We start from the raw sequence: 13407 nt of genomic DNA, 5'->3' as shown, positions 1-13407 counted from the left end.
CTATCTCTCTAGCCTGGGAACAGAATTGTGTTTTTGTATTTATTTATTTTAGTTATATGAGTACACTATAGCTATCTTTAGACATACCAGAAGAGGGCATCAGTCCAATTACAGATGTTTGTGAGCCACCATGTGGTTGCTAGGAATTGAACTCAGGACCTTTGGAAGAGCAGTTAGTGCTCTTAACCACTGAGCCATCTCTCCAGCCTGGGAACAGAATTCTTGTGTGGTATTTGTATAGAGTATGTAGTGGATTATAACCTTCCCTCTCATTGAGAATAGGATTGACTGAATAATGGATTTGGCCACTGGATTAAGGATGAGTGTTTATCCTGGTGAACTGGAATAAGAAAATCTTTCTCCATATCTAACTGTCTTTCCTCCTGTCCGGTAGTCCTACAGAGAGGGCAGACACTGGGATTGAGTGTACCAGGAAAAGAGCCATGGGGCTTGTGAACCCCCCTTGAAAGATACTCACCTAGACACTGTATGGAAGAGGAAGAGGATAAATTCTCAGCCTTGTGGAATTTACATGTTCATTGTAATATAAGCAGGCTGCAGAGAGCTCTAAAAACACCAGAAGTACTTACGGACAATAAATGGTATTTTCTTAGTCGGGGGGGGGGGATGCTTGGTAAAGCCTTGATGGGGCTTTACTATACACTGTAGAAAGTGGAGCTTCCTAGGGAGAGGAATGATTTCCTTAGTGATTTGTCAGGGTGGAAAAGAAGCATGTTTGGGACACAAAATTGGATGACACCTTTCACCAATGATCCTCAGACAAGGCAAAATAAAGTTTTGTTGGAACCAGTAAAAGAAATGATGTAAGAGAGAATCTGTGCTCTCTAGCCTGGCACTGTGAATGCTAAATATAGCTCAGTAGCAACTCATTCACTGGTCCTTGCATGTGCTGTGGACATCATGGACATCTGCTACGACTATCCATCCTCACTCTCTTGTTTTTCTATCTCCCATCTTGCCTGTGCCTTCTGTAAGCCTCTCCTCACCCAGGCAGATTTGGTTTTATCCAAGTCTTGATTCATACAACTATGCAGAAACACAGTGAGGCCTGGGTTGCACAGCAGAGCCATCACACCCACTTGTGAGTGTAACATGTAATAGGAAGTTTCTAAATATTATTTCTTCTTTTTCCCAAGCCACAGTAGTGGTAGCAGTGGTGGTGGAGACTACTGTGGTTTTGGAGAGAAACAGAAAACTCTGTAGTCAAGGAAGTAATTGAACAGTGGGGTAGGGTTTACACTGTCCCCCCTCATCTTTGTATTATTTCTTAGTCGTGTCCATTATAGGCAGAGCCACAATAAACGGATGTAAGTCATTTGGTTGACTGCCTCTGGAAAAGGAAGGTCCGGTTTGATTGCCGTTCCATAGTGATGAGATTCTGTATGGTTTGGGTTTACACCAGGCTGATCCTTAACCCTGGAAACACCCAAAGAAATTCCTAGAAGCTGTGCGGAGCATGATCAGAGTAAGATGACCGAACTCAGGCTGAGGTAGAGGAGTGCAGGTTAGGTTAGGCCCCTGAGTACAAGTGGATTTGACTAAGAGAGATTCCCATTTATTTCCTCTGCTCTTGATAGCCTGGTGGGTGCAGAAACATCCTGTGCGTAATTCCTCTCAAGAACACTGTCAAGGACATTTTCTGGCCCTTTGCTGTGGGATTAGACCCTTTCAGAAACCCTTGTTAGGAAGGGAGAAGGGAGGAATAAAGCAAGGTGAAATGTAATTTCCTCTTTAATATAGACTGTCATTTAATCTAATATTATAGAAAATGATTAGATCTTAAAAACCTATAAATTACATCTGACAACTCTCTGGTGTGCCTCTGCCTTCCCTTTTGGCAATTATACATGGCGACAGTGGGCTGTGGCAGCTAGGAGCACTCTGAATGCAGGGTGTTTATTGGCTCTTAATGAGAAGTGATTAATCTAAATCACTGTAGGGGTGGATCCTTTCCTGGGCTCTGGAATCACAAGAGGCAGTTGGACCTTGTGACAAATGTGCTGCTGTGTCCCTAACAACAACAAAATGTTAGAAAGGGTGTGTGTGTGTGTGTGTGTGGTTGTGTTTCCTTTTCTTGTGCAAAGAGGAAAGAAAATACACGTGCATACACAGCCACATGCATACAGGACATGCACACCCAAACAGACCGAGTGTAGTCACTAAGGTAGAGTAGACATCTGCAGCCCCTGGCTCCTTGTCTCTCTCACCTTTTCTGTATCCCTCTCCTGCCTCTTCCCACCTCCCTGGCAGAAACAGCTGCAGTTCCTTGTTATGTCTTTACCTGAAGGATTCTTTTCCCGTTTATGACTGTTATTGTGGTTTTCTCTTCCCTGCTAGTCTGGGGACCACCTGGCATGGGATGATGGATCATTACGGGGATGGGAGTGCCTGCCTGGCAAAATTGCTACCTCCTCTTTCCCCCCACTCCTCTGTTTCACACTGAGAGAGAGGGGAAGAAAAAACAAAGAGCAAAATCATTCTAAAAGTCAACCCAGAAAAGGCACCTGTCCACCTTAGCCCAAACTACTGAAGGGATGACCCCATAGAAGTAGGGTGCAAGTGGTCGATCAGGATAAAGCCACCCATGGAGAATGAGTTAAGGGGGCAGGACAGCCTCCTTTTTTCTCCTGCTGCTCCTTCCCACTTCTGATTTTACTAACTTTTCTTTGCCCAGCTGTGTCTGCTTTCTCCTTCACCGTGCCCCTGACACAGAGCACAGCAAGAAGACTAAGTCACTTAACTCAAGAGGTGAAGTGGCATCTCAGCTTGCCCCTTGACCTTAGTAACAAGTAATTTAGTAAGCCACTGCAGGAAGAGGTGTGGTAGGCAAAGCTGAGACTCCCTAAAGAACTTCTAAACTCCAAGCCATGTAAGTACATTAGCTTTGAGCTAAGAGGAAATTTCTGGTTCTGAGTAGAATCTGATTGTTAATCAGCTAGCCTTCACCAGACAGCAATCTGGATTATCAAATAAACATGAATGTCTCCTGGTGTGGGAAAGAGGGCACGTTGAAGAAGCAGTATCCATAAAAAATAGGACAGACAGTGGACAGGCTGTGCATGAATTTGAAGAGAAATGCAGACTAGGAACAAACACACACAGAGGCTTCCAAATCTCGGAATAGCAGGAAAACGGGCTTTCCTCTTGGTCCTTCGAAAAAGATGCAGAAAGCCTTGTGGGCAGCTTGATTTCAGCCAAACCTGGTTAAACATCTGTCCTTCAGATAGGTAAGATATTTACAGCACGTGATTTAGGATCACTCGTTTTAATGAGATTAAGACATCAAAACAGTACAACCACAAACTGACTAGGCACTACCATAATCCCTGTTTGAAATCCCACCAGTGAGATGGTGTTAGAGAAGACTTTGGGAAGTGTTGAATTCATGAGGGTGACCCCCTCCCAAAAGGGCTTGGCACTGTCCTAAAGAGGACCACGGAGAGTCTGGTCCTGGATTTTCCCGTCTCAGTAACTCTGACGAGTAATTGTTGGCTGTGCATACATCACCAAGCTTATGGGATTCTGCCTCAGGACTCCAGACAGAGTAGGGTGACATTGCGCCTCTGCCTTGCTCACAGTGAAGAGGAGGATCTAAAAAGAGAGTAGCCATAGGAAGACTTGGGAGGAACTTCAAAGGGTCCGATTCTATCCAAGCAGATTGGGGAGGGGGAGGGGTGTGTGATATGGAACCTTGAGCCTTGGGCAGAAAGCACAGACCTACGAAGAGCTGTAAAATTGGTCAGTTTGTCACCTAATCTGTCTTCTTTTCTTTTACATATTTTTGGGGGAGGGGGAGTAAAATGTTCCTCCTCTGTGAGAAGGGATCATCTTCTGGAACATCTTTTTCTCAAGATGACTCCCATCCTAGTGAAAGGACACCAAGAAACTCTGGCTCATTACAGATTGGCCTCAGGTGGGGTATATAGAAGCAACGGGCTGATGTAATTTAAGGTAACCCTAGCTTTGGTCCATTGCAACTCAGTTGTGTGAGGGGCTGTCCATGCCCTTTAGGCTTGTAAGCAGGTTGGGGTGCATAACTGAACTCTAATGGGATCAGCCTATGTCCTGGGAGAAACTGCTCCTGAACCACTCTGATTTCATCACCGACTTCAAGAAAGCTTTTGGCTACACAGGGTCTTAGAGCCAGACCAAGACAGATGATACTCCAAGCATAAATAGTTTTCTCCTTGACTTATGTCTCTGTGATAACCAAGAACTTATTCCACCTCTCTTAAGTCCAATAACCTTTTAAAATAGTTAAGTACCCCCAGAATTAAAGATCCAGTAGGGAAACAGTGTAGCAGATAACCTCATAAAACTCATACTCTGTCTGCCTGTCTTTCTATGTCTTCTGTCTGTCTTTGTTTCTTTGTTTCTTTCTTCCTTTGTTTCTTTGTTTCTTTCTTTCTTTCTTCCTTTGTTTCTTTGTTTCTCTTTCTTTCTTTCTTTCTTTCTTTCTTTCTTTCTTTCTTCCTTTCTTTCTTCCTTCTTTCTTTTTCTTTCCAGCTCTTTATTAGATGAGCCACTAAAGACAGTGCACCAAGTAAATACTGTATCAGTGTAATCTACAATTCATCAATTAATCACAATGGACACTGTGCAATTAGTTTCTGTTTACCATTCTCTGTGCACCAGGAAATTTTCAGTGCCTCCCTCCCACACAGCTTCAACAAGATAATCATAAATTAGGTTTGTTTTGTGGTGGGTAGTAGACTTGCTGGTTGCTATTTTTTTTATCATGTTTGTATCTTTGTTGTTTCTTTCTGATTCAGGATGTTTTAATGGTACTCATTGTAAAAGCTCCCATTGTGACCCCAGGAGTATGCAAATATATGCTAATAACTTGTATGCTTGAAATGGCAAACACCATGGACAAGCCTGGTTCAACTGATCATCTATTTCTCAAAACCAAGTATACCTGACTACATGCCTATATCTGCAACAAAGTTTTGCCAAGTGCATATCTTCAGGTCAACCTAACACATTCCTCAGACTCTCAACCTGAATCTAGGAACACACATCTGGACTTGTAGCTTTCTACCTTTCTAACAGAAAAATACTATAGATCAACTACAGTAAGGCACTAAAATTAAGTACAATTTCTTCTAAACCAATTATGTTTCCTATACACACACACACACACACACACACACACACACACACACACACACACACACACACACACATATATATATATATATATATATATATATATATATATATATATATATATTCAAATTGTAGAACTTCTGTTTTGCTTCTTCTCTCTCCTTCTTGTCTGAGGTTAGACTTGCTATTATTGAACATTAGAAACAAACATATTGCAAAGAAATTGTATGACTAAATATTTATCCAATTCTCCTTACCAGGAGAAGAATGGGTGGTGCCATCCTGTGACATTTAATCTGAGTGGTTTTGATACTACCTAGTTAGCAAAAAGGCAACATCTCTGGTCAGTTTTCTGAGTATTTATGAAGATAGGACAGGTTTCTATGCCCAGAAAATAATAAACTATAAATACCTAGCTTTGGACTTTCTAATAGGTGATTGCTATCAGTGAATAATGTTAGAATAGGCAGAGTAGTTTGTAAGTCCACTTGTCTTCAAGTAGTGAGTGTACTATGCAGAACAAGCTGGAGAATGCTGAGAATAACCTCAGTGCAGTCTGCATGTTGTTGGGATTTACCTAACAGGTAGGTGGGATTAGAGCCTATTGGAGAGGAGAAACAGTGTGGTCAGAGCTGAACTTTGGAAGAGCCATTCAGCATGGTGGGGAGGGTTGGAGAACTAGAGGTCAACGTGGAAGATATCTGCATCCAATGGAGAGACTAGAAACATCCACCCTCTGAGTAGTGAGGTGTCTGGTGCTGTACACATGGGGTTCTCTTTACCACATTCTCCTCATGGCAAAACTGCACTGCATGCTGAACAGTGTGTGTTCAGGGCATTGGCTGATAGTAAGTTAGAGCTTCAAGGATTCCAAGAGCAAGAAAGCAAAACTAATGTTGTAACTACTATTTGTTACAGCATTGAGAATTGAGGGGAGCAGAGTTAAGAAGTGGTGTGTGTGTGTGTGTGTGTGTGTGTGTGTGTGTGTAGTATGTGTGTGTGTGTATGTGTAGTGTGTGTGTGTGGGGGGGGATTCAAATCAAATTCAGAAAATAAAATATTCATGATCTTGCTCCCCCCTCAGGAATAATCATGCTTAACATGTAGATGTTTGCCACTAACTGATTTATACATATACACCATACAAAGTATAAACCAGTTTAACAAAAATGAGATCATGTTTCATGTGTGATTAACCTGCTTTTCATGAGCTGTTTAAACATGTTTAGCATCCATGTACCATGGAACTACTTGAGTTCATGTTTAATAGCCATGTTATATTCCGTTAAATGTATTTGGTATTTTTTTATTAAATCATACTCCTATCAATTATTTGTATCACTTCCAATTCTATATTATTATAAATAACATGTGAGGACATAAACATTTTGAGGGTCTCTGATGGTTTCCTTGGACAGAATCCTAGAAAAGAATTTTCCATATCAAAGATATGACTATGTATGAGACTAGTTTCATATTGCATAACCAGGCCAACTTATTCTTGAATCAACACTGACTGTGCCCAGATCATTCCCAGCCTTTGCTAGGTCACTAATATGCTTTGTGATGCTAATTCTAATGGTCAATTCTCATTAGTTATTCTCCCTTATTTGAAGGGATGGTGTTGATAGAGCCCCTAGTAACAGTCAAACTGTATTTTTTGGGGATGAGGGGCTAGTATCCCCTTATACATGAGTACAAGTACATACCATGAGTACATACCATGAGTGCTCATTTGTGACTGGGTTAAATCACTCAGGATGATAGCTTTAAGTTCCATCCATTTTCTTAGGAATTTTATGAACTCATTTTTAATAGTTGACTAGTACTCCATTGTGTAAATGTACCACAATTTCTGTATTCATTCCTCTTTTGAAGGGCATCTGGGTTCTTTTCAGCTTCTGGCTATTATAAAGAAGGCTGCTATAAATATGGTTGAGTATGTGTCTTTGTTATATGTTTATATAACATATAAGCTACTTTTGGGTATATGCCCAGGAATGGTATAACTGGGTCCTCAGGTAATACTATGTCCAATTTTCTGAGGAACCTCCAGACTGATTTCCAGAGTAGTTGCACAAGCCTACAACCCCACCAACAGTGGAGGAGTGTTCCTCTTTATTCATATCCTCACCAGCATCTGCTGTCTCCTGAGTTTTTGATCTTAGCCATTCTTATTGGTGTGAGGTAGAATCTTAGGGTTGTTTTGGTTTGCATTTTCCTGATGACTAGAGATGTTGAGCATTTCTTTATGTGCTTCTGAGCCATTAGATATTCCTCAGTTGAGAATTCTTTGTTTATCCCTGTAGACCATTTTAAAAACAGGATTATTTGACTCTTTATAGTCTAACTTCTTGAGGTCTTTGTATATATTGGATACTAGTCCTCTATCAGATGTAGGATTGGTAAAGATCCTTTCCCAATCTGTTGGCTGCTGTTTTGTCCTTTTGAGAGTGTGCTTAGCCTTACAGAAGCTTTGCAATTTCGTGAGGTCCCATTTGTCGATACTTAATCTTAGAGCATGCTATCTCATCTTTATTGTAAGTGTAGATCTGTACCACATTTGGCAGCATACCCCATCTCTACTATGTAGATATCAGAAACTTCTTTGACCCCTGTTGTAGTGATTGAAATATCCACACTCACTGTTCTCCTTTTTCCTGTATTGAGAAATACCACTGAAGGCTGGACAAGAGAGGGCACAGGGAAGGGTAGTATCAGCTTAACCTCTGCTTGAGTAGATGTTTATCCTCTGCAACATATCAATTATGTCAGTGTGTTTGGGGTGAGTCACGCTACCAACTTCTTATGCTCTTGGCAAGACTGTTGATGCCATTGAACTTTCCTATTGGTCACTAAATGAATTCACGATCCACCACTAGGAGTCAGTTACACAGTAAATTATAGCAACTCTTTTATTCATAGAGTAGTCTGCTTGTGAAATTCTTCTCAGGACATTGAAGAATTTGTCTCCTTTGGTGGATGTCAGGACAGAATGAGAGATAGAGAAATGCTTAGCTTTAGGTGCTTCACATAGGTTGCATAAAAGAGAAACATAGACTATGTAATTGATTAAAGTACCATCTGTCGATGTTATTGTTAGGCTCACCCAGTCTGGAATGCATTATTAAATGGGGCCATTGTTATTCAGCTTTCCCAGAGTTTTCCTGTAAAAAGTGTTTTAAACAAGGGGTGAATGTTATAAATGCATTTCCATGTTGGTGAACACCAGAGCTTCACTGAAGGTGAGACAATTCATTATAGTAGATGGTCCAGTCTAGAAGCTGAATGCCTAAGACTGGTACCCAAGCTACTGGTATATTTAGTGCCACCATGAGCTGCATCTCTCCACACTGGTAAGATGAGAGTGGTCTTTCAAAGCAACAATTTTCTTGAGCAAATCCATAATTACTGACTGGCTGGTTTTCATTCATTGAAGAAACAGTGTCGCAATTGGCTAATAGTGTTTTCAGTTATTAGCAGTCATGCAAAAAAATGCACACAAATTAATGTCACATCTAATAGGTACTGTTTTTTTATTTCTTCTTTATTTCTTAGTTATGATGAACACCAGTTATATGTACAGAGAAAAAAGAGAAATATTTACCTTTAATGTCCAAGTGCACAATACAGTGTTGTTAATGTATGCATACTGCTGTTCTACAGATCTCTAGATGTTTCTATCATGTGACACTAGACCGTTTTGTACACTGGATAGCAAAACCCTGATTCCTCAGAGCTGCTGCCTCAGATCACTTCTGTCACACCCAGTCTTTTCTTCCTCCCTTCTGGCCTTGTTTGCACAGCTCCCATGACTTATGTAAACATCAGGCTGTCATGTATATCTAGCAGATGTGTATGTTACACTGGGCTAAGCTACTTGGCACTTATCTCATTTAATCCTGAAATTAACACTCTGAGAGGTTACGTTCCATGTTCTCCTGGAGATGACAAAAGAGGAAAGACCGAGTAACTTCCTCCGGTTGACATGTGAGTTAGCAGAACTGAACATTGGTATGCAAAGCATCTGCCCATAGAATCTATCTTACCAATAGTTTGCTAACCTAAACTTGAAATACCTCTTCCCCTTCTCCAACATTCACCACACATCTGTTTTTGTTTTTAGACAGGGTCTCATGCGGCCAAGATGCCCTCTATCACTCCATTATTGAGAATAACCTTGAACTCCTGATCCTCCAGCCTTCATTGAGACTCCAGCCTTTTTCACACTGCCAAAATCATACAAGCACAGAATGCATAAATATCTCCACAGCCCCCACCACAGCTTGTGCACTTGAACACTTACAGTTACAAGATGAAAGGCAAAGATTAGCCTTCTTGGTTTCTGCAGAGGCAATCTCTCTTACCTTTCCCAAGAGTCTCATGGCTAGTCCGTAAACATATATTCAATATAGTTGGGATGCTTATAAGAATTCTTTGAGGAATGTACAGTTTGATAGGATTCTTTCCACTTCTTGTTCCTCTTCAGCTACCCCATTTACTTGCTTTGACCCCACAGAACTTCGGACACAGATGTTACTTTAACAATAAAATCTGTATGATATGAGATTATTTTCTGTTTATATGTGACATTATCATGTGTAAGACTTAACTTGGGACACAGCACTTTTGTCTTACATGTATTAATATTATGTCATAATATTCTTCCAGTGCTAAAACATAACCTTGCACTTTCTCCTTTGATTCTTATTGATGAGTTCCTGTTCTCCAGGTCAGAGGGAGAAGTGAGTTTTAGGAGTAAGGGTTTTCTTGAAGCAACATTTATTTCTTCAGTGAATTTCTTATACATGTTTTAAGAGAGCCCCGAGTCTGTGGAAGAGCTCTGTGTATCTGGCAGGATTGCAATAATTTGGAGAGTAATGAGGAAATTGCTTTCTTTCTGAGCTTTAGTTTCTTTATCTTTAAAATGAAAAAAGCCATCTTTCCTTCATGTGATTTGTGTGAGGATTGGATGAAATATCAGGTGAGGTATGAGCACTGGTTTAAAATGTTGGTTTGTATTTCTCTTTCCTCTCATTCTTCTCAGAAAGCAGGATTAAGACTTCTGAGACAAAGAGAGAGAGAGAGAGAGAGAGAGAGAGAGAGAGAGAGAGAGAGAGAGAGAGAGAGAGACATAGCTACTGATATTCAAGTGTATAAAATGTTTCCTGAAGAGAATGTCAGAGAAAGGTTGCAATAAAAATGTACTCTTGCAAACAGGAGCTCCATAAAACTACTGCACACTGTCAACATCATATATATTTTACACACACACACACACACACACACACACACACAATCATTTCTAATGTTAGTCACTCTACCACTGAGATAAATTCATTTGTGTATGGGTCCACATATGTGTATGAAGGATCTGTGCATATGCTAGTCTATGTATGTACAATTCCATGTGGTGTGTATGTGTGTATGCCTCACATGCTTGTGCATGCAAAGTAAGCACACACAGAAAGAGACAGAGCTAGAGGAAGAGAATTCATTGTGTAAAGTATTTGATGGCAAATTCTGTGCAGAATTTTATGACTCATGAGATATAAAATAAAGTCTATTTAGGACGGTGGCCTTATCTTCTAATTAAAATCATAGTCATGAAGCTTCTACTTCCTGCATAAAAGAACCAGTTTAATTTCTCTGGAAGAGGGAAGGAAATGTATTTTCTCAAATATGTCATGGTTCACCCACTGGTTAAATGTATAGTGTGATATGGTGAAACTACTTATGAAGTTGTCCCTCTGACTCAGTTACCTATGATCTCAAACTCTATAATCACAGTAAAATCTCTCTTAACATCTCCTTAAGACAGCCCAGTGTTTCCAGCAGGACCCTCTCCCTTCGCAGTTCCCGGGAGGAAAAGGCTATGGTATGTCTACCAGAGCTTTGCCCTGGATTTTCACACAGGAATTAAAGAGTTACTGAGCGTCATCTGCTCTTTGAAAACTTGCTGAAAACTAATGATGGCTTCTTTCAACGAGGCCAAAGCAAATGTTTGAGAAAAGGCATGTTTGTGTTGAAGGCTGGGAAGGGGTGGGAGTATCCTCAGGAAGAGGAAAGATGGCTGCAGAAAACAGAAGAGAAACAGAATTCAAGTAGTTCCTGAGGAAGAGAGATGGTACAAATGAAAGGTCAATGAATGATCACAGTCATGTTCAAAGGAAACAAACAAACAAACAAAACCAAATAAACAACAACAAATAAAAGCAAGCAAAGTCTAGTATCCAAAAGAGATAAGAAGGAAAAAATCAGATGAGATTAGTGTTTTAGAAGCCCCTAGAAAGAGACAGATTAGGAAGGATTAAAAATAAAAAGTTACCAGTATTAAAGATGGTTGGTGCCTGGGTTTAAGAAATAGAAAGGCGATCATTTCTTAGTAGAGTTAACATCTCTGGAGCACTATGCGTAGGCACTAGACTACATTGGACAGGGCTTCAAATAGTAGTTCTAGTAATGCCTTATCAAGAACACAACTCATGGCATGTGTTTAGAGGCACTTTGGACAGCATTGGACTTTAGTTAATATTAAAGGAGCCGAGGCTTCCACAGTCTAAGTGTTTTCCTATGATGCCATAGCATGTATGAAACTGTTGATGTGCAAACCTTCCCTGTATGATGCTGAAGCCTTTTGTTCATCCTGTGTCTGCCTGCTTGAATCTGGTGTTAAACCTAGGGCAGCAGTATTTTCTAAAGGACCTTTGTAGATCTGTGTTTTGGGAAATTTCTCTAACCGAGGTATCATTAAAACTCTTAAATCAGTTAAATCGTAGTTCAGAATGTGCAAAAGAAACCATAAAGTCATGAGAAGGGAGGGTCTTTCCCATACCTTAAAAAAAAATGAGATTGAACTGGTATCAAAGATGGAGGAGCATCTTATAAATCCATCACTTCTAAGATAATAAGAAATGTAACACCCTTTGTATGTAGATCTAGAATCACACCCTATTTCAGCTCATTAAGTCTTGAGGAAAATAAAGCAATATTTATAATTTATGTTCATTCCAACCTACTAATTCTATTTTTCTTTTCTTCTCTACATTTTCATTAGATCATGCTTCTTAGTGATCCTGAAATGGAGAGCAGTATATTGATCAGCTCAGATGAAGGGGCAACCTACCAAAAGTATCGGCTCACATTCTACATCCAGAGCCTGCTCTTCCATCCCAAGCAGGAGGACTGGGTGCTGGCCTACAGCTTGGATCAAAAGGTGAACAAACACTGTGTTTACAAGTTGTCGCTCTGGGAAAAGTGCTTGTTTGCTCAGCTCAGTTTTTAAGGGGTATTGATGACATTTCATTATTCCAACCATGTGACTGTGGTCTTCGCCAATGAGTTTCATTTTGTTACTCTTAATTAGAAAAATATACAGACCTGTGTGTGTGTGTGTGTGTGTGTGTGTGTGTGTTTGTGTGTGTATGTGTGTTCATTGTATTGGCAATATTTATTTTTTATTCTATAGTCTTATAATGACTTTCTCTAAAGTTTAATTATTTCACTGTCTTTTATAACCCTCGGCTAGGTAAGTAAGAGGTAAGTGATTGTTATGACGACCACAAATGAAGGTGCAGAGAGCCAGGGTATAGATACTGTAGCTGAGAGATACAGGTACTAGATACTGTAGCTGGGAGAGTTGGTGTTTGAGTGGATATTGTCAGGTTCTGTATCTAAGGTGCTTGTCGTCACACTCTACTGTCCTGATTCAGTGAAATTCTCGTACGCCCCTGCTCTGTAGGAGTGCAAGGGAAGCTGTAAACAAGTCTTTTCTAAAAAATCAGTTAAAGGTGATGCAGCCCCTGAAGACTTTCTCTTTGAGCTTTAAAAATCCATGTGTTCTGCAGTGTAATTGACAATGTCTCCTCTTTCCCACAGAACCTTTGACACACCTTAAAAAGAGCTCCCTGCCTTTACCCACTATTGCCAGCAATCTTCTAGTATTCTCCAGTGTAGCTCAACATAAGAAGCTGAGCTACATCATTAGCAGTTTCTTTTTCCTAATCTGCCATGTTGGATCTATCATTTCACCGTATTGCTGAATGTCTGTGAGGTGAATTGGTAGCTGAAGACCTGTTTAAATGCACAAAACTGAACCTGTCATCTTTGTTCAACTTATATTTCAGAACAGAGATGAGATTGTTCTTCATTATGATTCCTGTCACCCCATGAACCTTAGTTCATATGCCTAGCAATTATGCAATAAAGTTATGGGATTGGTCGATCAAAGGGAAAAGATAATTTCAAGAACTATCTTGCACAGAGATATCCACAAAA

General features: G+C 40.2%; 1 protein-coding gene across 1 annotated transcript in view; it reads left to right on the top strand.

The window, feature by feature from the left end:
- SORCS3 (sortilin related VPS10 domain containing receptor 3) overlaps positions 1-13407 on the top strand; it is a gene marked incomplete at both ends in the record, with an annotated part of 603941 nt that overhangs the window by 301752 nt on the left and 288782 nt on the right. Inside the window, one exon of the mRNA XM_080913549.1 lies at positions 12188-12346. Within this exon, the coding sequence (XP_080769675.1) occupies positions 12188-12346 (159 nt within the window). The remainder of the gene's footprint in view (positions 1-12187; positions 12347-13407) is intronic.

This window comes from Micromys minutus, assembly GCF_963924665.1.
Source record: "Micromys minutus genome assembly, chromosome: 2".
Taxonomy (NCBI): domain Eukaryota; kingdom Metazoa; phylum Chordata; class Mammalia; order Rodentia; family Muridae; genus Micromys; species Micromys minutus.
This window is presented reverse-complemented; position numbering and strand designations above follow the sequence as displayed.